Source organism: Ambystoma mexicanum, chromosome 4q (genome assembly GCF_040938575.1).
Source record: "Ambystoma mexicanum isolate Mex_15411 chromosome 4q, UKY_AmexF1_1, whole genome shotgun sequence".
Lineage (NCBI taxonomy): Eukaryota > Metazoa > Chordata > Amphibia > Caudata > Ambystomatidae > Ambystoma > Ambystoma mexicanum.
In genome coordinates this window covers 1,211,222,417-1,211,247,206 of record NC_090928.1, presented here as the reverse complement: position 1 = coordinate 1,211,247,206, position 24,790 = coordinate 1,211,222,417, and the positions used below count along the sequence as shown (strand labels likewise).

At 47.4% G+C, this 24,790-nt stretch overlaps 1 protein-coding gene across 1 annotated transcript in view; it reads left to right on the top strand.

Annotated features, from left to right (window-relative positions):
• Window positions 1-24,790, top strand: part of CMTR1 (cap methyltransferase 1) — a 2,036,190-nt gene that overhangs the window by 102,952 nt on the left and 1,908,448 nt on the right. Inside the window, exon 2 of the mRNA XM_069608763.1 lies at window positions 8,750-8,884. Within this exon, the coding sequence (XP_069464864.1) occupies window positions 8,755-8,884 (130 nt within the window). The 5' untranslated portion in view covers window positions 8,750-8,754. The remainder of the gene's footprint in view (window positions 1-8,749; window positions 8,885-24,790) is intronic.

Genomic DNA, 24,790 nt, shown 5'->3' with positions numbered 1-24,790 from the left:
GGCTCTCCATTCACAGTTCTTGCAGTGTTTAAATACGCTATCACAGTTGAAAAAGTTGTCATCCTTCCTTGACGGTGGCGTTCAGATGAAAGTCAGAATTACCTAAAGCCAACAGGGTGGAAGGAGGATCACTGGTAGTTGTAGTGAAAACATGAGAACAAACAGGTTTTTCAAGTCCCATGTAGGTGAACAATGTAGTCTGTTCAGGCAGGTCCTCATTGGTCGTTGTCCATGAGAGGGGAGTCATTCCCAGTGAGGTCCCACTTGCCCAGACCTCTAGGGAGTGTCTCGCAGAGCGGGTTCTGCTCCCTAGCATCACAAGGGCAGGCTCCCCTATGGGGAGAAGGGATGAATTTGTCCAGATTCATCACAGTACTTGAAAGAAATTTAAGCCACATAAATACAGCATGAAATCCAGGCATTCGGTGTAGCCGTTGTCGAAATATGCAATTTCCATGGGCAGCATCTTAGGACAGTGTACCAGAATGCCCAAGGGTGTTCCCAGGCAAGTATGTTGGCTAATAGGGTTTGAAACCATAGCAAAACCATTCTATTGATCATGCACTTTTCTCTGCCTGCCAAGCCGTTTGAATCCATCTACTGTGCTGCCACCGTTGGGCCATTTAGTTTCTTTTTTAGTTTTCTGTGTTAACATTCCCACAATTTGTGCCGTTTCGCTCAGGGTTACTCACATTGTCTTGTTATAACATGTGAAGGACAAACCAAAAGTAAAGGCCCATCTATAGCGTGATTTATCTGAAGGTTTTTCTTTACTGTAATGTTTACCTGCCATGATCTTTGAGGTGGGTACAGGCTATCACCGTTTTGAACTTGTCGACAGGCATCTAGCCCTATGTATGACTTCTTTGCTAGTGACAGGGTAGAACCTCATATGTATGTTGCATGGGCCCGCTCCCTCACCTTTTCACAATACCACTCCGTGAATCCTGTCCAGTGTGATAGCTGTAGCAAGAATGAGTGGCAACACTGTCGGGAACAAGGTATGTCCAGGCATGCAAGTCTGCCCGATCTGTTCCTTCACTGTTCTTCCGACAGCAGCGTTTTTCTAAGTGTTTAGTTTTATTTGCAGTCCTCGCCAGCGTCTTTTGTGATTTCTCCAAATCTGTTTTTCCTTGATCCCTGTCAGTTTGCAGACCCTCTAGGGCTTTTTTCTTGCAATCTACTCAATATTCCAGGTTTGTGAGGTTCTGCTCAAAGTCCCCATGGATTGTATCCATTCCACCATAACTACTGCATCTCATCCTTTATCCTCTGATGGGTAGCCTCCATAATGGACACAATAAAGTTCCAGAGTGAATTGTCAGCTAAGGTTCTGTCTCTGCCAGTGCAACACATTCCCTGTCACTTTCAGTTTGAGGGCTTGTAACAATTTTGTTCCTCTTCCTCCCCCTAACCGATGTACTCCACAACTCTTCACTGTCTCGCATGACCATTTGTGGGGGAAATTGAGGAGGGCATAACGAGATACCATATCCCTATCTTGCCTTGAGTGTAATTGCCTCTTCGAGAAAAAAATGTTCTATTTAATAGAAGCTAATCACCTTTGCTGGTGACCGGTTTCCTCCCTTTCAGTGCTCCTGCTGATTTACATGTGGAGAGCTGTTGTAGTATCTGCCTGCTGACACTGCGCTCTCCGTATCTGCTTTTTGCTTTTTGATTATGGGGGGTGGGATGCGGGTGGCGCCTGTCAGCCCTGGCAGATCCTCTACCAGGTCTGGGATTAGATTAGAGCAAGCGCCAGTGACCCTCCCCAACCCCCCACTTGCTGCTTTATTATTCTGTTCTCTTATAATTTGATGGGTGCCCAGTCCTATGGGGATCCACACAGTGTGGAGTAATGGGGCCACACCATCTGCTGTGATCAGTGGGCACATTCACTACAGTAGTTTCCACCACAGCATCAACTTCCAGGTGTGCTAGTCACCGGGAACGCATCCTTTATTGCATATGCTGTCTCATGGGGCCCCAGGTCACTAATTCAGCAAATCGTTATGGAAGAACTGTGACGGGGCCCTGAGCCGCTCAATTCCCTTGCAGGTGATGCCGTTGCTTATTAAAGTCCCTTAACAGATGGCCCAATGGAGCTGGGAAAAACCCAGTTTGTCACTTGTCTCGTGGTCCAAGATTCAAGCCAACCAGCCTTCGTCCTCCAGACAAATGCAGCCTCCGTCGTTGTTTCAGCACTGCAGTGGAGGCCCCAATTTTCCAAATCGATGGCAGCGCATGCTGCCCCATCAAAGCCCTGGTAATTGTTTTCAGAGGTAAAATTTTCCAGGCTGACCAGAGCTCTTAAGTCGGGTGCTAGCCTTGGATCATAGCCTTGGATCATAGCCGGCCACATTCATTGCTCGCATGTTTGTCTTTTATGAAGAAACCTATGCTGGCCAACTAGCATCACAAATTAATAACATTTCCTGTCTGCCCTGTTTGCCAAGGTTCCCAAGCCCCTGGATTGGCTGGGTATGACATTGTTTTATCAGAGGTCTCCCTACAATTCTATCGCAAAACATGAATTATATTCTGGCTGGTGGCAGCGAAGTTTCCAGCAAAATTCTCCATGCATAGACATTAAGAGTTGTGCCTTAATTTGCAGAGTGTAGGCAGTCCTGCCTCCATATTCACTGATCAGCAATGAACATTCTGCGTATGGCGTGTAGCTCTTGGAGTATCAGTTAAGCTGTTTGTAGTTTCAATGGACAAACAGCTGAGCGATGTAAGGTAGATGTTCTATGCCTGGTGCTATATTGATGAATCAATCCATCCTAGGCTACCAGTTCTACTGCCAAAAACGAGCCTGATACTCTCAAGGTGTATGAAAAGGAAACCAATATCTTCTAATGTCCTGCCCAGGAAAATACAAAGCTGAAATGACTTTTGTTTGCCTGTTGGAGTGAGTCTCCCTACACCGCCATTCACTACAGATGATTCTTCAGGATACCCATTTCCTCTGTGGTTGAGCATGATTTTAGGGTCCTGCATCCCATTGTCGCCTCTTAATCTACTTTACATGCTCACAGTTTCTATGGATTGCTGATGGAGATCCAGAAACGCTTGTGCGCTAATACCGCTGTAGCCGATAAACCAGGAGTTTAAAGAACACCTCTTTGCATGCACCAACAAGTTTGTGTGTTGCTTTGGCCCTCCACCCCTTCAGATTGTTTTTATTCTCTTGGAATTCTTGAAACTGGTGCTCCTGGAACATTTCCTTTCGCTAGTCTGGTTGTAGGGCATGTCTGTGCAGGGGACCTTTAGGTAGCCTACTTCCATATCCCTCTCTGGACACCTCATTGATTATGCATTGAAAGGCATCAATGCATAATCCATGCATAGTCCTCCTTTTTGACCCGACTTAGCTTCTAGGGTTTTAAAGGCATGACATCTTTCGGACCTTTAGGTATCAGCACATGTCCATGTATATCAGTCTTTCAACAATTTGCTCGATGTGGCTTTGCACTATCAAGTGGTATAATTTGATCAGACAAGTGACAATCCTGCTGTTTTCATTGGCCTAATCAGTACACAAGGCAAAATACTCTTGACTCCATCCTAGCCCTGCCATTCATACGAGCCATCATGTATGCAGCAAAGGGTCTGGCTTTCTCGCCTACAGAGAATTCACTTGCTTTGACGGTCAGATGATGCATGACTTTATGCCCTCATATGATCTAGTATTCCTTTGGACTAGGCTACAGGACTACCATATTACATTACATCATCTGCAGATTTGGGATCTAGAGAAGGATTGACATTGTTTTGGGTCTAATTTAAGTTTGATACGTCTTGTCTTTTGTTGATGGTTTTCTGTGAAGATAGACCTGTGAGGGAAAGAGAGAGTATGAGTACCACCTCTTTCACCTCACTGAAAAATGGCCGGACAGATTCCTCTGAATTTGATGGGCTGCTATAATAACTCGATTGAGATTGTGGATGGTGACATTGTGTTGTACATTACACACAGCAGTTAATTTAACCTTCATTGAGTTGAAATGAGGGCAGCCTGTATATAAAGCGGGCAAATTATTTGACAGCATTCTGGAAAATATCAGTAGGAGACACAAGTAGTAAACTAATTGCACTGAACAACAATTTCACCAAAGTCTAGGGTAAAGTTATAAATTAGATCTGTTGCAGCCAACCGACACCAACAGGCTTCACCCTTTCTTCACAGTTCTTTACTCGACTGATTGCATGTGGAAGGCGCCGGTGACTTGAGTAGACATTTTTCTTGTGCCTAGCATCCCTGTTTGGCTGAGCAGGATGATGCCCCAGGGGAATGTTACGGCCTGCCATTTCTAGAATGAGGGGGTCAGAGCACAGTGAGTGAGTCTCTGTCCCAGTCGTTCCTCTAATTGAAGGGCAGGGAAAGTGGACGGCCATGAAAACAGTCACAGAGCAGGGAAGCAAACACTCTGCAGCAGCAGGGGTCCATCGTGAAGACTTGTGCAGGTCCTGGTTGGAGGTAGGGCAGTACCTTACGGGCACATTTTTACTTGTATGCCTTGTTTGCCATTTGTAAGCTACTAAAGCTTCCAGTGAGCCTGGAGAAAGTAGGACTGAATGTATTGTGTACCTAGGTACTACTCATGCTCTATCTTGCCATATTCGTCCCCTTTCCCCATACCATTCACCCCCTAACTTTACTCTCTGTATATGAAATATCCTGGACTGAGAGAGACAGAAAGGACTTGGAATGGAAGTTGGGAAGTATGTCCAGGTGCGTCCATTCGGTTCTGCAACTTAGTGCTGCCAGGCACTAGGAGTACTAAAGTCACTATAAGTACTGATACAGTGAATGATCAAAACGAAGGTACAGTTTTAAGTGGCTCGATGATAAATGAGTTAATCTTTTCGGTTCAATGTCTTTACATCTAACACCGGGAACAAGCTGTTAGAGTTTTCCTAAAGTCCCTTTTGGAGGTAAGACTTTAGTAAGCTATCCCAGTGGTTTCTAGATCCCCCCCCCAACTCTTGGTATCAGTATGTACTACTCAGAGGCCTTGGTAGAGTGCCAGAGCAGTCAGGCTTATTTTAAGAGGGAGATGTGAGTTGTAAGTACACTGAACCCAGCTAGAAATGCACTTCATAGAAACGCATAAATTTACATTAAAATATAGATTAATTATATTTACACAAGTCACCTTTAAATACTTAGTGTGATAATCTAACACACACAGCTATACTTTTCAGTACTTTCAAATGGTCACTTCTTAGTTGGTAGTTGCTGAACGCATACAATTGTTATAGGAGTTTGACAGTACTATCGGTAATAACGTACACCCACAAAGTAATACAGTAATTGCATTTAGTGGAAATGCCCCAAAATGACGCCCTCACAATTGTGACGGCCGAAATGCCCAACATTTTTAAACACCCCCTTTACACCACATATATATATATGTGGGGGGGTATGGGATATTATAGTAATATTGGGGTGGTTGTTGCGGGGGTCTCCCCCCGCATATCGATGTGGTGTAAAGGGGGTTTAATAAAAAAAAAAAGAAATCTGCATTTTCGGTCGTCGAAATTGTGTGGTCACAGTGATCACATAGATCCGCATTTAGTCAGCTTGCTTATATGAGAGTGACTTTTTGGGAAGGAAAATCGTTGGTTAGTGTTATCCTAGCAGAGCTTGAGAATCTAGAGGCAGTTTCCCTGCACAGCAAGTATTTTAAAGTCCAAAATGCAACCCTGGCTAAAGGGCAGTTCGGAGAGGTTTAAAGTCTTGAAAAGCAGCAGAAGTCAAGTTTTTGTGGCTACTTTCTAGTCTCTAGGAAGAAGATACAAGAAGACTTAACCAATGTTCGAGACATTTAGAAAGGATTCACAAAAGGGACACAAGCAGCGGCTTGAGTCGGAGGTAAGAGGGGGGTTGCCCTGGACTCCTTTATGTGCACACCAACGCTCTGGAGTGACTTTCTGGAATAAGGTAGGCAATACCTTTTTCCCCACAGTACCTTAGGTTTGAAGAAAACGTTTGTGGTAGATGCTCCACGATGTTGCAGCTTTGGACCCGACCTCTAGATTCCTTCGTCTGATGACGAAAGGCAGGACAATGGATGGGATAGCTCAGCAGCAGTCTCGAAGCAGGATCTCTGGCACGGCTTTTATCAACTCCTTTGGTTTCTCTGCGGTTTTGGTGCCTTTTCTGCAGCACTAGCAAAGGATGCAATTCACCTGGTCAATCGTCTTCACTTCCTGCAGTCCCGCACTCTGAGGCGGTCTGGATGAGTTGGATCAGATTTCTGGAGTATCCTTGAGGGCTCAGCAAAGATTTGGACGGATTCTGCCTTTCCATGACAATGGACTCAAAATGGGTAGTCATCTCCTGGTCAGTATCATTGCTGGAACATTACGGCGCAGGGCGAGGAACATCGCAACCTGCAAGGAGAGAAAAGACGCAGGTTAGCAATATAAAAGGCGAAACAGCGCAGCGCATCGTGCATTACTCACCGGACAGCATCGCGCACACCGCGCTTTCACATACCGGCCCATGCTCATCTTCAAACTACATGACAACACCAAAATACCTTTCCATACCTAAAAGGAAAGAAGCAAGACATTATTATTCGAACTAAGAGGAACATAAGAACTGCATATAAAGACTGTAAAGCAGCAAACCTATGGAGTCGCAGCAGGCCTGGATTCCCACAAGGGGGCTTGCACCAGTGAAGTAATTTGGACGCTGCTCGCCCCCCACATCTACGCCCCTGCCACAAGGAGCAGGAGAGGGAATCCACCTTTTACAATATTAAGACCCATCTTTAACCAGAGGCCTTACCAAGGGACCGGGAGAGGGTTCGAGAGTGCAAATCATCCAACCAGGGCTGGGTGGCGTCCCTGTGGAATCCAGGTGAGCGTAACAATCGCATAGAAAATGGGGTCTGGACAGCAGTGGTTGCTTCAGTGTTGCAAGGGGTCTGCAGGCGTCTCTGGTAGTCTTCGGTTACTTCAGCTTCCAGTGGTTGACTTGCTCTTCACTCCAGGAGCCTCACCTTTTATACAGTTCCAGCACACACTCCTCTGCAATCTCTCAGCACTTTACAGAAAGGGACGGTTGGCTGTCCAATCAGGACATCCAGACCCCCAGTGGGAGCTAGTCTGATTCAGGCACTCTGACAGATAAAGGACATGGGGGTTGGAAAACTCCTACCCCGCTTCCTTCCTTTCCAGACACTCTGGAGCCTATGCGGGGACACCCAAGGGTTCCCACCAAGGCAAACACACACACTGGCCTCCCCCTCCCAGAATGGTACAAGAAGGGTTAACAAAGAACAACCACGCTAGTAATGGCGAAAAAAGAAGAGGGGCCCCAAGTTGATACTTGGGTGCCCCTATTGTGCACTACCGGGGCTATGGACATAGCCTGCGGTAGAGAAATCACACAATGGTTGGTTGAGCAGGTCCACTATCACCAGCCATAACTAGGACATAGTCTATGTGACTAAAAAGTCACTGGAGCAGAGAGAAGGGGGATACCAAGTATCCCTTTGGCACTCCACACAAGGTGGTGTTTGCCAATCTCTCAGACTATAACGTTTTATGAGATATCCTTAAAAACTGTAGTTACTCTAGAATAAAGAAAATAATCTCAAAGGAGGCCCCTAAATGTCCCCAGCAACACTGCCCATACGGAGCTGTGTGCTGCAACAGTATAATACAGATGCCTTTAAGAATGATGGCAAACATAGACCCCATAGTACAGGGTCAATACAAAGAATACAGTTCCAAAAGACAGATCCCATAAGAATGAAAGATTGGAAAAGGCTCCACTCATTCAGGTTTAACGAAAAAGGTCCAGAAGTCCAGCAAAAGGTGCTGGGGTCTCACTAGGAGAGGGGATGAAGCATAACAATGATAAATCTCCCCAACACGAGCTCCTGATCCCCTTTTCATTTTTTCTATACCCCCTCACCCTTTATTTAACATCTGTTTTACTTTCTGACTGAAAAGTGAGCAACATCAATGCAAATGCACTTATTTAAAGACATGTCACCATCTTTTCAAAATTGTACTGTGCTGTTGTTAAAGGTGATTTGTGTTCCTTATGATGAAAATAACCGTATAAGACATATTGATTTCTAATTCTGAGAAATGTCTTTTGATTGGCTGGATAAGGCTTTGCTGTATCAAGTGATAGAATTTGATGAGCCGTGTGATGAAGCTGCAGTTTGTCTTGACCCAGTGAGTACATAAGGCAAATTCTACCAGACTTCCTGTTAGATTATATTCCAATGTGAATCCAATCTGTTTTGCACTTTCCATTCATATGAGCTATCCACATAAGGTGGTGCTTTCCCTTCTACAGAGAACATAAAGTAGTTTAGTAGCACACCTTCAGATAGTACAGCGGACATTTCTCATACCTCAAGGTTAGGGGACATTTGGCTTGGGCCACGGGTGTCTTGTGTAGGTCTTTCATGGCATCTGGTTTCCCCCCAAAGTTTTGGAGCTATAGCCTTCGGCTTCCTCTCAGTTTTCTAAGTCCATTCTCTTGAAGCGTCTGAGATGGAGCTTTCAGCAAGCTCATTCTATTAGGCTCGTATGAGAAAATTGCACCAAAGGGTGGACGTTTAAAATGTTATTCTAGTCTACAAACATTTCCAATTTCACAAGTTGCTTCATTTCAGGAATATAGTGAGGACTCCTTTTTGGTTTTCAATTATATATTACATTTCGTTAAGGTGGATGATACTGAAATGTAAAAGTGGACTTCTTTTTTTGATTCTAGTGACAATGAAGAGACGAAGAGAGCCCTCTGAAGTGATTAGTCCTGTGAGCAATAAGAAGAAGTTTGAAGACCTTGGACTAAACCTAAGCTCCACATCTGATGATGACACTCAATGTAGTAACCATGCTACTCAAGGTGAGAGTCCAGTGTATGGGTGTCTTCTGGGTTCAGCTACTCTCGCCCATAATTCTGTCTTTTCTGATACCTTGCACTAGCCAGAATATGTACTGTAGGTCCTGTTATACTTCAGTTTTAAATGGCAGAACCTCGCCACTTGATTAGTTTCATGTTTTAGGGAAAGCCTCAGCTAGTCCTTTTATTTTTTTTCTCCTGTATCAGAATTTCTTTTTTTTTTTTTTCTTTCAGGAATGTAATAGAGTAATGTTACTGTTAGTACACACTCCACATACCAGTGGATTCTTACATTTACTGATCTACTAGACACAAGATGAGTTGTTGCCAAAATGGTCTTTCACAGCATCTGTTTTATTTTCAGATTTGGAGCCAGCTCTTTCTTCATTCAATCTTGCCTAGTGTCTGAGATGGAGCTCTCAGCAAGCTCCTTCTCTGCTCCCCTATGTTTGGTCTGAGACCCCATTTGCCCAGTACTCTCAAAGTCCCGTTGATTGAACTGATTGCTCAGTAACTTTCCTGGTAGGTTATTTACCAACCTCACCGCATGTGCTTGGCTATATTCCTATGTTCTTATATTCCTATTGTTTTCTTTTCATCTGTTTTCACAGTTGTAATTAATATTTCCTCTGTGGCTGGTTGTTTCTCTCCCGGCTGGTAATGAGTTCTAATTGGGAGCCCAGGTGCGCTCGCTGAGGACTCAAAATGCCCGTCTGCCATTTTGAAGTCTGGTGAAAGTAACATTTTCACCTTGTGACAACTCCTACCGTATCTACAGGGCTTCGCAGCAAATAGGCAAGCGGCACATGCCTTTGTTTTTCCAGTGACTGCCTATATTGGTCCTGAGTAGTGCATGTCCCCTTTTCCAATAGCAAATGTGTTTTCAAATGAGTCCTTTCTTTGGCCTGAGGCAGGGTTGTTAAATACTCCATTCCCTGTCGAATGTTAAGGCATAATAAGTCAGTACAAACCATACAAAAAAGATAGTTGGAGTACCAGTATAGATTCCGTACCATCTTACATATGAGGGGTATCTGAATATAATGGCCTTTCCTACATGCATGGTGAAAATACCGGAGTATTTGCTGGCAACACCTGGTGTGTGGTATGATATACCTAGCATTTGATGGGCACGTGTTGGTTTGCTGCCTTGGGGAGTTTCATGGACAGAGGTGGTCCATTACCATCATCTATTGTTGAAGTTGCTACTATTGGCCGAAGATGATCGATCATTTATTTCTTTAATTGTTAAACAAGGTTGGGATTAGAGGATTATAATGGTACATGTTTGGCCTTGAATGCGCTAGATTTAATCACCAATTTGGAATATGTCTGGATTTCTTTAGATGGACAAGAAAGATCAAGTTTTGCATCTCCTGAAGAAGTGCGGTTTCAAACCCGAAACGCATAGTTACCTCAAAACAGGACTTTAGACAAAAATTGAAAGGCTTTATGGAATATGATACAAGTTATTCAAATGCGTTTGCTTGAAGATCATGTTTTCCCTGTATTGTTATGCAGCATCAATCTGTTTATTAGAATGAAAGGATTAGCATTGATTTATGAATTCCATGAAAGCATTTTCTTTGAATTTATCATTCTGCAAAGGATTGATATTAGGATAATTAATTGTCTCAAAGTTGATTGCTAAAAGGAGATTTATTTTTTTTAAACACAATTGATTGTTTTTTTCACAGAACAAAAACACATTTCCATTGTATGTTCATTTGAATTAAAAACTGTACATAAAAAACAAAGGACAATGATATTGGTTGGCGTGTCCATCCACTATGCCATATAAACAAACCTATATCTTATCATGCCTTATTCCATATGTCCCAGATTTCGGGACTTTACAGGCACCTCCCCGGGAATTCTAGGTTCTTTCTTTGAATAGCATACATTGATCCCATTATAATTAAACATGTATCCTTTCATGCATCACTTCACTTGTCCCATATTTTCCTGAATTTCTGGGGACGTCTGCGACAGTTGATAGATTATTTCTTCAAGCAACATACACATATCGACATCCGAAGACCATTTGCCATAGATGGGTATCTCAGCACTTCCCCATGATGACATAGCTATATTACGCTTCACCAACATTATCACAGTGGACAAGAAGAGTTTCACATGGCGGTTAAAAGATGTTTCACAACACACCCCTAATAGTAACATGTTTGGGGCTTCTGGAATGTTGCAACGCATCACCACCGCCAGCCTATTTTATGGTAAAGTATAGTTCCAGATTCTACATTTCAGCGGGCATTCCAGATTATATCATAGTAGGGGCCCTCCATATTTTTAGAGTGTAAGCATTGTGGAATCCGTGCTCGACCACATCAAAGAGCAGTGTGCACGCATAGTACGTTTTATGTAAGCTCTTTTGATGGAAAACGCGTAGCCTAGATGAAATGGCCACCGCCCTTTGAAACATCAATGCCTCTGGTCCACTCCTCCGAGCCAAGTTTCCTTTTCCCCATTTGGCTTTAAGGTTGGAGAGTCCCTGGGAAGTGAACAAGGTAATAGTCTGGTATAAAGTGGAGGTGGCTTTTGCTCCTATTTCCCAGGTTAGCACGTTCACCTCGAGCGGCGAGTGAGGCGGCACGTTGTGGAAGTCCTGTGTATGACATTTCATCGGGTGGGTGAACTGAATGTTATGATGGAGTTCAGAATCCGGTAGACCATATGTGTGTTTAAGTTCTTGAAATGATAGGTCTCCGTCCCTCAATGTTTCTCCCAAGACAAGAATGTTACTATGCATCCATAGCTGAAATGTACCGATCTTCCCGACTTCAGCTAGTGCCTTGTTGTGCCATATGGGTTGTGAAAGTGTGAGCTTATTATCCCATCCCGTACATTTTGTAACCTTTGTCCATATTTTAACTATATGTTGTGAGGTCTTCGGTAATGTATATTCCCCTTGCCCCCATAAAGAACTTGGAGTCAAGTGACCCCTTTCATCCAGGTGCTTTCATTCTGTGTGTGGTAACGGGGGATCTCTGTGAAGCCACCCGTGGGCCGTTAACAATTGGCTTACCCAGTAGTATTTCCTAATATTTGGTAGTCAATACCCACCACCCCCACAGACTGTTGCAATGTTGCTATAGTACTTCAGGGTTGGTCTCTGGACACCCCCCAAGGCGGACCCTAAGAATAGTATCCAGTTATCAAATTGTACTTTGGGCACCGCACATTGGATGTTCTGCTGGATGTATGTATACCTCGGCAACAACATCATCTTTGAACACTGCAGCCCTCACTAATAGTGTTATCAGGAGTGGTTTCCAATGCTTAACGACGTGGGCAAACCGCTCCGTAATGGGTTGTAAGTTATGTTTCTGGAATTTTGTCTGATGCTGCATATCTGAATGCCCAAATATATGAAACTATCCTGCGCTATGTGATACGCAGAGTTGGGAGGTGTCGCTAGATCCTCGCCCTGTTTGGGAGACCATGTCGACTTGTGCCAGTTTACCTTAATTCCACTAATTGCTCTTTAGTCTGGGAGTACTTGTGTCACTATCAGACAGGAGTGTGTAGGGTTCCCCAGGAATAACAATGGGTCATCCACATAAAATGCCTCTTTGTCCTCATGCCCCATAGGCCACAGAAAGCTGATCCATATCAGTTCTCAACCGGATTGTTAGAGGTTCAATGGCCAAAGTGAACAGGAGGGGGGCAGGGGGCAGCCTTGTCTGGACCCTCGCTCCAGAGGGAATATTCTAGAGGACTTCCTGTTTACCCCGACTTCCGCCACTGGTGCTGATGTGGTATTATATGTCTGTAAATCTTCAATGAGGGGACTGTGATGCCAGTACGATGATTGATTATGGGCAATGATTTATGGCGAGACCTATTCCGTGGGTTTGTCTCGGGCCAGCCAGGGGTGGGGAGGGGGTGGGGCCCCAGAGCAGATTGTTATCTGCGCCCCCCGCCGACCTGAAGTTGCAGACCCCATACTAACCGTGTTTTGAGGTGTATGCAGCCTGGTTATGCTGCAAGCTACATTATGGACCAATCAGGGGTGTTGTAGAAGCGAGTGGGTTGGCTCTTTGGCCCCCGGTAGGGACCTCTAAATATTGGCACAGTTGCGACTGGTTTCTGAATTTTTTACATGTAGGTACACTATTGGGGGTTGTTTGGTTTTTTGATTTTAATTTGTAATATTTTTTTCACAATTATTTGTAATCATTCGTAACACTTATTGTCCATGTCTTATTTATTTATCCATTGTTTTGATTTTTGTGAACGCCGGGATGGCGTTGGTAGGGCTGTGAAGTCTGGAAGGGAGAAACGCGTTTTTACCAATCAAAGGTGGTGCTGGAGTTTGTATATGACATCGGGTCTTGTTCCAAACTAAGATGGCGCCCGGGCATTCGAGGTGCTTGACAGCGCGGAGTTGCTGCGGTTATTGATTTAGGAGTTTTATGAATGGCCGTGTGTACATTGGATCGGCTGGTTAGCTCGTACACACCTTGTGATCTTGGAAATTGGGGTGAGTTTCTGGCTCGATACAAAGGGCCCCTTGTGTCAGACTGTATACCTTGTGTGGATTTAGAGCGTATGGATTAAGTGATTGAAATTGTTTTGCACGTTTTAGGTTTTGTTTCTACTGCTGTATCCACGTTGATGCCGATTGCTATATATGTGAAGGATTTCCACTAGACTCCGAAATTCGGGGTGTTAGCTTGTAACCGCGAAGCACCACTCGACTTTGTAAGGTCTGGCTCCCCTTTTGGGGTGAGTATGTTGACACCGGCCACAGGTTATACTATAGGTTTTGACAGTAAGGGTTCTTGTGAGTGGGATAACCATTGAAACTCTTGGAGGGTATGTTTTTGGACTAAGGATCCTGGAGTATACTGATAGGTTGTTTGTAGCCATGAGCTAGCATTTAGTATGTCTTGTGCTTGAGCGTCTATGGTATATTGACATGTGCTCTTTCTCTCTGAATAGGGCTTCTTTTGTTGTTTGAATTCTGTTTGAAGTTGGAAGGTTAGTGTATTTTGATCTTTGAATATTTCCATAATTACCATTGAATGTGAGATTGTACGTTCTGACATGGGGCTGTTGTGTTCTTCTGGGTTTACTTAGAAGGTGTTAGGCCAATCTGAACAAATAGGTTTTCCTTGCCCTGAGGATGGATTATTTTTTTGAATCCGAAACGCGTTGGCTGCATATCATAATTTTGAGGAGCTTCTTTGGATAATTGTGAAAAGGACAATTCACTGTTTAGTTTCCCCTGCTAATAAAAAAGCATCACAAGTCCGGTGGCAGGTTTTTGTTATTAATATTGAGAGAACGGAAATCAGTGACATTATATATGTTTTTCTTGAAATTATGCTGCTCTTGTAATTTTGTTTTTTCTTAGAATTGGGTTTTTCTATAATTTTGATTTGATTGTGTAACTGAGCTTAAGTTATGTATAACATTTGCTGTATCTAAGACTGTATGTACAGGAGGTTTATGCACTTACCGATGTTTAAAATGTAATGTTGACATTAAAAAAAAACTGTTTGTTGGTATGTTGAATACAGTTCTCTATTTGAATTTTTCTGTTTGACTGTGTTTATAAGTCTTGTATGTGTGACAATTATCTGTCAGTCTGTCTTAGGGATACCAGTGATTAGATTTGCGGTGCTCCCATCTACAGACTATCTTACTGTATTTGGGTTTGTATGAGCCCTTTAGAGTGCATTCGAGGGTTACCGTACAGAAACGTATGGTTTTTGCTTTGTTCTGCCACTGGTGCCTCATAGATTAACTTGACCCATTGTAGAAAGTTGTTGCCATAGCCCATCTGCCCCATTACGTTCCACAGGAAACTCCAAAAGACAGAATCAAACGCTTTCTCAAAGTCAATGGAAAGGATTGAAAGCGGAATGTGGATAGTCTGGGCCTGATCCAATGGTACGTGTATTTGCCTAATGTTCATGCAGTTGGACCTGTCCGGTAAGAAACCACATTGGTCAGGGTGGATCAGCGAGGGGATGACCTTTTAGGAGCCGGGTGACTAAGGAGGCGCACTCGGCGGGAGGGGATGACTACTACTGTAGTACGTTATAGGTCCGGGCATAGCACAGAATTTTCTTTACTTCTACAGAAATGATTAAGCATGTGATTAGTGATCTTGTTGCCTAGTTTCTACCGTATCCCCACCGTGAACCCATTTGGACCTGGAGCTTTCCCAGAAGTTTCGAAATTGCTTCCGCTATCTCCTTCTCATCCTTGATCTCTAAATCCAGCTTGAGTTTCTGCTGGTCGGAGTGTTGGGGCAGCATTATATTAGCGAGCACATTTGGGTCTCCAGGAGGAACTGTATCTCTGGGAGCCCGATGGAGCATTTCGTAATACTCAGCAAATACCTCATACCCTGGTCTTGCTAACTAGTCTTTTTTCCCCGTCTTTCATCTCCCTAACATATCGAGATTCTTTGTCTCGTCTTTCAAGCCACGGAAGGATTTTCCCTGCCTTGTCCTCTCTGTCGTAGGCTCTGCTCAGTAAGTCCAAGTGGGCTTGGCGCTCATTATCCAGGGAGAGGTTACGGTATCTGTCCCTAGCCATAAGCAGGAGTCTATATGTGTCCTTGGAGCCCCTCCCGAGGAATTCCTCCTCCAGTCTCCTCGCCTCCATGGCCGAGATTAATGATATAGCCTCCCCCCCCTACCAATGTTTTATAATCCTCCCAAAGTGTTACTGGGCTATCGACTGATGTTGCGTTAATCATGAAGTATTCGTCCGTCTTTTTGTTTAAGCCTTGCATTATGTCAGAGAGGCTCAGATAATAGCTGTTTAATAACGATTGTGTCTGTGGTTTGGGACTAGTACCCGTAACCTCAATTAGAAGTGGTGAGTGGTCTGATAATCCCCTGGGTAGGAGTCTAGCCGACTCCACTCATTCCTGTCGGTGAGGGAAGAAGAAATAATCTAGTCGTGACCTGGAGGCATGGACTCCTGAGTGGAAAGAGAACCCCCTTTTCTTGAATGTGGAGTTATTTCCAAACTTCTGACATGCCCATCGCCGGGGCAGACGTGTACAATTTAGTGTGAATGTTTGGGTTTCTGTTCAGCAGGTGAGTGCGGACCCTAACTGGGTCCATTACTTAAGTCTCCCCCAGAATCCAAAAGCCAGTTGAAAACTGAAGCATCAGGATTGGATCTCCTCTAATAACAGTATATACGCCTAGAATGCCTAAGGTTTTGCCACACACATCTCCCTTTACCGGGGCATATCTGCCACAGGGATATGTTTTACTGCCATAAATTAGAGCGTGTATGGAGGTAGTATAATTGGTTTTATTGAAGAACCTGCATTCAGTTCCTACCAGGTGTGTTTCCTGGAGTAGGACTGTCTGGCGTGTGTCTATTAATGTACTGCAGGACAACTCTTGATCTGATCACCAAGACCGTTCACATTCCATGTGAGGAGCATTAATTTCTTTCCCCTGTTAATCGCCATATATAGTATTGTATGTCAGTTGTGTGGCACGGGTTTACATCTGGATGAGCATGATGAAGCAATTTGCTTTACGGTTTGCAGAGGGAATAGCCTTCATGTTCTGTCCTAAACCTTTCAACAGCTTAACACCCCATGTCCCCCACCCCATGATTCACCCTAACACGAACTACCTTTCACCCAAACCGGCCTTTAGTTGTACTGCAGGATGTGTATTCCCGTCTTATTATTCCTGTTCCTTGGACATGTTGACTGCATGATTCTTCAGCCCACTTTCCTAGGCTCCTGCGCCTCCCCATCTTTATGTTCCGATGCACCTTCTTGCATTTGGGCCTGTTGGTCAGGAGAGATAGATTCTCAGCCGAGAGGAGTCTTAGCCTTTCAGTGTTGGACTGCTTCCCTACTGTCATCATGTAGTTCCATCCACGTCTGTGCTTCTTAAGTGTCCGTAAAGAGATGTGCTTTTCCATTGGGGTATATTTTGAGTTGTGCCGGAAAGAGGGCGTATTTTACTACCGCTAATTGCAATTTCTTTTTAATGGAGACAAACGATTGGCGAGCTCTCTGAACCGCTCTGACGTGGTCCGGGAAGAATGCAATCCTGGCTCCATCATGCGTTATCGAGCCCTTATTGCACGCCATGTGTATAAATGCATTGTAGTCCCGGTAGTCAACATTATAGCAACGTCTGAGCAAAGTATTTCAATTTTGCCCTTCATGGTTGTCTGCGATTTACTGATGGCTGTCATCACATCCGCAAGTGATAATAAGGCGGTTGGATCTTGAGCGCCGTGTGCCTCTACCATGGACATGGAGGTTTGCAGAGGGTTTAGTGGGGCCACCGTGTACTCGTTCATCTTATTCTGTGTCCCATTTTTCGGTAGATTCCGATCCTTTGGGGTGGACAATTGAGGGAGGATCACCTGAGTGGGGTGTCACGGGGGATTGGGAGGAGAACCTCCAAGGGCGTCGCATGGTATTCCCCCCGCCCCCTTCCCCATTACACCTAAAATCCTGTCCCTCAGCTTTTATGGGGTATTTCCAAACCCATACCGTCACTCCTCCCCATTTCCAACCAATACTGGAATGAGGAAGAGGCAACTGGGAGTAGTGAAGATTTCCTATAGGAATAACATGGGGAGTGTAAGGGAAACCGGCTGTAGAAAGACCTGACGTTGTCCCATTGCTAGTCAGGCATTCACTAATTATCACTCACACTGCAGCGTGTCTTGGGAGCTGTGTCTCAAGAGAGCCGCGCAAAGCGTCTTGAAGGCTGCTGTTGGCGGTGGAGCATTGCTCGTTCCCTTGGGACCTGTGCCGGCCCCAAAGGTGTCTGAGGGGCCGGTGATGAAATGCCGACCTCAGGCCTGCACAACCAGGAAAGGACTGCTTGACACTGCGTTGCTGACCGGGTAGGGGAGGCGTGGGGAGGGGAAGGCGGGGGAGAGGAGAGGTGGAAGGAGGGGAAGAGGGGGAGGGATGGAGAGAGAGGGCGGGAGAGAGAGGGCAGGAGGGTGGGGGGAGAGAGTGAGAGAGTGAGAGAGTGGGGAGTAGGAGGAGAGGGATGAATAAAAGTATCACGAAGAAAAGGAAACCAGTAAAGCAAACAGATTGAGAGAAGAGTAACGATATCGATAGAAAGTTGCGAAGCAGAGCGTGCAAAGGGAAGAGAAGGAAAGGACTATATTAACCCCTCAAGTTCCAAGGACGAGATGGCTTGTCCTTTTTGGCACTTCACTTTGTGCGATCCCTGCAAAGCAGGGATTGCACAAAAGTGTAACCAACCGCCGGGCTATGCGAGGAGGAGGTTCCTCCTCATGGCCCGGGGGTTGGATTTCCTTCAGTTTCACGTCAGCACGCATAATGCGTGCTGACATGAGACTGAAAGTAATTTTCACCGCGGCAGCCATGAGTGTCCACCTTTCTCTCTTGATCTGTGACATTATTGTGCCCTTCAGATCGATGGAGGTGTCGTTGGAAAGGGGGGAAGACTTCCCTTTCCAACAACACCTTATTTGAAGCATTGCTGGACGCGGATCGGGCGCATTTCGATCGATCCGCTCCCAGCAATCCCACTAGACCACCATGGATCTGTTTGTGAAGTGGGGGGGTTAGGGGGCTGTCTGCCATGTGGGCAGCTGTCTCCCATATGGGGCAACCATCCCCTAGTGCAGTGGCTGTCCCTGGGAGCCCCGGCAGGATCCCCATCCCTTCCCCAAGGGAAATTCTGTAACACAGCCGATCCAGAGCTCCAGGTTCTGTCGGGGTTGATGTCCCTGGCCTTGGGTGGCTGTCTCCCATGTGGGTCGACCGTCACCAAGTCCAGTGGCAGTTCCGGCAGGGTCCCCTTTCTTCCCCCAGAGGGAAAGGCTGTAACGCAGCCCAGCGAGAACTCCAGGACAGTTGGAGGTGATATCCTTGGGCGGCTGTCTCCCATGTGGTTTGACCGTCCCCATGCCCAGCAGCGGTTCCAGAGATCCCCGGCAGGGTCCCTGACCTTTCCCGGGGGGGAGAAGCTGTAACGTAGCCCTGCCAGAGCTCCAAGCGTGGCTTGGGGATGGTTGACCCACATGAATGACGGGTGCCCAAGGCCTGGGACATCACCCCGACCATCCTTAAGCTCTGGCTGGGTTGTGTTACACCGTCTCCCTGTGGGAAAGGATGGGGAGCCTGCCAAGACTCCCTGAAACCGCTGCTGGACTTGTGGATGGTCAACCCACATGAGGGACAGCCACCCAAGGCCAGGGACATCGCCCCCGACCAGCCTGGAGCTCTGGCTAGGCAGCATTACAGAATTTCCCTCTGGGGGAACGGATGGGGGCCCGGCTGGGGCTCCCTGGAACTGCTGTTAGACTTGTGGACGGTCAACACTTTTCCTTTTCTACCCAGGTAGGTGCACCCACACATGTGTGAGGTACTGTTTTCATCCCGGACACCTGTTGAAATGTGGGAAGGTAGGACATGTGGTGTTGGTGGCATGTTTCGGTGGGTTGGCGGTAATACATTCTAAGGCGATTCACCCAAGTCAGACCTCTGTGGATTCCCACGGCTGTATTCTTTTCGGAAATGCATGGGGTTCCCTGTTTTCCTTGGTGGCTGCGACATCCTAGGCCCAAATCTGCAGGTCGGCTCCCCAAACCTTTTGGGGGGGGGGGGGTGGGGATAGCAGTGGTTTAGCCTTTTCCCTTTGCACCCGGGTAGGTGCACTCACATGTGAGGTACCGTTTTGGTCGGGACACCTGTGGGAATGTGGGAAGGTAAGTGTTGGTGGCGTGTTTCGGTGGGTTGGCAGGGGGAAATGTCTGAAAATGGTGGGGGGTTTTTGCCAAATTTTGGACTTTGCCGGGGATTGTGGGTAATAAATTCTGGGGCGATTCGCGCAAGTCAGACCTCTGTGGATTGCCACGGGTGTCTTCTTTTTGTAAATGCATGGGGTTCCCTGTTGTCCTTGGTGTCTTCGACACCCTAGGCCCAAATCTGTAGGTTGTCCACAACAGCAAAATCTGCTCTGCCGAAAGTGTTGAAGTTACCAGTGTTTTAGCCTTTTCCCTTTGCGCCCAGGTAGGTGCACCCACACCTGTGAGGTGCCGTTTTCGTCGGGACACTTGTGGGAACACGGAAAGGTAGGACATGTGGTGTTGTCGGCGTGTTTTGGCGGGCTGGTGGTGGGAAATGTCTAAAAATCGTGTTTTTGCCCCCATATTTCAGACTTTGCCATGGATTGTGGGTAATAAATTCTGAGCCGATTCGCGCAAGTCAGACCACTGTGGATTCCCACAGATATATTATTTTTGGAAATGCATGGGGTTCCCTGTTTTCCTTGGTGGCTGCGACACTCCAGGCCCAAATCTGTAGGTTGTCCATAATCTGCTCTGCCGAAAGACTTGGGGTTACCAGTGGTTTAGCCTTTTCCCTTTGCGCCCAGGTAGGTGCACCCACACATGTGGGGTACCGTTGTCGTCGGGACACATGTGGGAACGCGGGAGGGTTAGGACATTTGTTGTGTTCACTTGGTTTTCGTAACGTTTTCATACATTTGCTGCTGCACTTTTTCACACAACCATTTCATTTCCCAAATGTGACCCACATTTAGTCGCTGCTTTCGGCACTATACGCTTTTGTAACCTGCACAAGTCCCCTACCCTTCAAAAGGGCTGCCTGTGCTCTTTCAAAAAATGTATGCTTGCCCTTCCCCACCACATTTGTTTTCCTTATTTACACGTTAAGTACGTCTGTTTAGGCCATAAGCATAAAAATCCTGTGTACCATGGCTCTGTTTTTGGCTTGTGGTATTGCTTGTTTTGTGAAACATTACGAAAAATGTGTGATTTTCTAACTGGAAGCGTCGGGGGGGGGGGGGGGGGGAATGTAGCAGAGTATTGCTTTTCTCAAAATTCACAGAATCCATTGCCTTACCGGGCCAACCATGTCCACCAAATACCTATTTTTTTTTTTTTTTTGTTATTTATTTTTTTCTCCCAAACTATGGACATTTTCCCTACATAGTTGTTGCCTGACCTGCGCAAATCCCCCCCCCCCCCCTAAACTTGGAATTTTGTCTACTTTTCAGAAATGTATGCCTTTCTGTCTTCCCATTCAGCTTTCCTACCCTCCTCTACCATTCTGTCCACGCATGTCCTATTGGAAAAAGAAATCGCCTACTGCTCACAAAACGGATGGTAACCATATAAAAATGTTTCTTTGGTTTCCTCTCGCCCTGTTCCGAAAGCCTGGAAAATGGCGAATTCAGCATAGCAAACCATTTGTTCCTAGCTCTTAAAAGGAAAAAACCACAGGCTTCTTTGTACATCATTTTATTGGCATTTTCTGAAAAACCCAGACTTGTCTCCCTTTTTGGTTTTCTCTCACCCCCATACAGCAAACTAGGACTCCTTGGTGGTGTTATGACCGCCTATATGTGGAAGAAAAGGGGCCACGTTTGGCAGAGATATCTCATGTACCCCAAAAAAGTTACAATGGATTGAATGGCGACATACCAAAATCACCAAAAAAGGCGCTGGGGAGACCCTTGGCAGTTAAGGGGTTAAAGAGGGCATGAGTGACCTGAAACGAGAGAAAAGGGTGCAAGCGACCCGGCAGAGTGGAAAAGGTGCCAGTGGGTGCAGAAAGGTAAAGAAAGTGCAAGTGTGCAGGAGAAGGAAAGAAAGGTGCTAGTGGGCACGAAGAGGAGAGTGCAAGTGTTCAGGAGACGGAAAGAAAGGTGCCATTAGGCACAAGAAAGAAAGAAAGAAAGAAAGTCAAGAAAATAGAGGAGAGCAAGAAGGGGTGCAGAAAGCCCATGAAGGAAAGTCAAGAGCAAGAAATAAGCTAGGAGCGGTCACGCTTAGGGGGGGGGGGGGAGTAAATACCCTGGCGTTTTCAAAAGTCTCTGATGCTGGATTCCAAGATGGCCGCGATGCTGTGAATACCGCGGCCACCAAGCTCCTGCCCCGAGACCCTGCAACCAAATTTTCTGAACCCCCCCCCCCCCACGAGGCCACTGTAAACAAAGGCGGGGCTTCCGCGGAGGCAATGGAGCAGGACCTGATCAAGGTTGCCCCGCAGCACTTTGAGAGGCAGGCGGTGGAAAGCGGCAGTCTTGCAAGGCCGGGACAGTAGGATCCGTGGACCCGTGAGCGGTACCCACCTAAGTCACGGGGGCACCCGGATAGCAGACAGCTGCCAGAGCTCAGGCGGAGATGGAGGAGGCACGGATTGCGCACCTGGAGGAGCCCATCAGACGCAGCATTGAGGACCCGCAACGCAAGCTGGGCCCCCCAGGGCGTCTCCTCGCCGGGTCTCGGCCATCTCGTGCAGCGGAGGGTCCTGGGGCCGCGCCTGGACGTCCCCAGCGGGGGACTGGATCTGGGGCAGGGACCCGGCTAGCAGACAACCCGCCCACACTAGCTGGAAGAGGAACAGCCGGCACTGGAGGGGGCGCCCTGTGGAAGCCTCAGAGGAGAGCGACTGGGCCCACGGTGTGTCGCCCCTCTGAGGTAACACCTGCTGCGGCCATCCCTGGGCCTGGTTGAAGGGAGGCCATGGGAGTGCAGAGCCGAGCCGGAGCCCAGTAAAGCGGAGGAGCGGGGGACGCTGCGTGACGCCCCCAGGGACCATCACCATAAGGTACGGCCTGCGCCCTGGTGGGGGGGGAAGGGGCAGGCCCTCCGGCCCCCGGGCTCATCCTCACTGGTACCCACGGAGTCCACCTCCCAGAGGGGCCCCCCATCCGGGACTGAGCGGCCCCGCAACCCCCATTGATCACTCCACCACCGTGCGGGAACTTTCAGGCGCCTGGCAGGCGGGACCTCAGCAAGCTCCATAGAAGGGGAAAGGGGGAGACAAAGGCAATCGGCGGCCCCCTCTCACAGAGACCCTCCCCCCCCTCTTCCGTGAGTGCATTTGCCCTGCGCAGGAGAGTCTACAGCCTCTCAACTGAAGGGGCTGGATTGCATTTCCCTCTCTTCTTCCTGGGCACACCACGGCGCCCCACATAACCAAAGCGCTACAGCACCCATAGCAGATCACCACAGCGCCGGGCCCCTCCTGGTGTTGGAGGGGTGCAACAGCGCTCAGTGGACTGTCTCGACCATCAGCGCTCGCAAAGGGACCCCCATATCGGTGCTCAGCTTTACCTATCCAGTGCTAGGGGGACATGGAACTCCATACTCTGACCACAGCACCCTGACCAAGAACAAAGCCAAGGACCCCCAATCCCTCCAAAGACCCTCGAGGAGACTGCAGGAGGATGCTCTGACCAATTTATGGGCCAAGGGCACGGAGGACACCCAGGCAACATGCCCTAACGAGTGGCCTACAGGGGACCCTACGGCGGACTTGCATGCTCCGGAACAACCAGTCACCCAGGCAGCGCTGAAGCTCCTTCTGGCCGACATAGTGGAAAAGATCACCACCGTGGGTCAAAAGCAAATGGAGGCCCTCGGGGAAGACCTGGCGAAAGTCCTCCAGGAGATCAAAAGGGACATCAGCAAGATCGAGGAAAGGGTGGACACAAATGAGAGGGCGATTCAGGACATAGCCGAGGACGCAAGGAAGACTGACCCTCTCCTAGACACATTGGCGACAGCCACGCATAACCTGGAGCTCCAGGTGGAGGACTTAGAAAACGGGTATAGGCGCTCGAACATTCGGATTAAGGCCCTTCCAGAGAACACTTTAGACCAAGACCTCCCCCAAGCTGTGAAGGGCATTTTCGCAGACCTCCTGGAGACGCCGGGGTCGGAGGACATTGTCTTCGATAGGATACATAGAGTGGGTCCCAAATGAGCAGAGCCAGGCGCCAGGCCCAGGGATGTCCTGGTGTTAATGCACAGCTACACAGTGAAGGAGCGAAAACCTAACAGCAGCACGGACGGCTGGCCGTCTCACGTAAAATGGAACAGAGATAGCGCTGTATCAGGATCTGACGCAAGCAACTTTAAACAAACGACGAAGAATAGGGCCGGTACTTTCCCACTTAAGAGCCCAAGGCATTTGATACAGATGGCTACATCCATATGGCCGGACCTTCGAATGGCGAGGGAACCCTCAGAAGATTACTACATGTGAACAGGGCCTCGCCTTGTTGGGGGTTGAAGAGGAAGCTCTGCCACCATCGTCCCCGCTTTCATCCCAGAGAACCGCCTGTAGAGCGGGGGAATGGTCCACGGCCCGCTCTAAGAAATCGAGGAAAAACGACAACCAACCGCTCCTGCAAGGTCCGTCGCCAAGGAACGACCAGGAATCAAAGAAATGATTGGTCAGCAAGTGGTATCGCTGATGGAGCAGGGAAAATATGCCTGGGGAGGGCACAACAGCAGGAAGGTTTGATTGACAAGGTCAGGTCAAGCAGCAATGCCCGCAAGGGGGGGGCGGGGACTCACATCTTGGAATGGGACTGGGAGGTCCCGCGTTGGAACACTTGGCGGGCACTCGATGGGAGAACTCTCGAGGTTCTGATTTGAGGGGGCTCAGGCCATTCTTCCCACACTGCCAGAGTGAAAGGGCATCGGGGGGGGGGGTGTTGGGAGAGCCAGTAGGCTAGAAGGAAAGCAGAGGTTCTACAGCCCACCAGAAAAAGGGAGCCCAAGCGAGGAGGGCCGGTTACTACACAGGCTCCCTCAGGAGATATGTTAGTTCCACTTTAGCTACTACGCCTAGCCAACGAGTATTGAGGATCTTCTCCCTCAACGTAAATGGCCTAAGCTCACCGATTAAGCGTAAGAAAGTAGAGCACCTCATCAGGCGGGAAGAGACCCACATTCGAACAGCTGACAGGGGAATTGGTACGTTTTGGCGGTACTCCAGGTCATTACAAGCTACTCAATCTGAAAAGAAAGCAGGAGTCCTATTGGCACGTAGGGACGTCCTGGAGCTACATATCACTGGGAAAGTGGCAGATGACCAAGGGAGGTTCTTAGTGGTTTCTCTGGAGGGCAACAAGCACC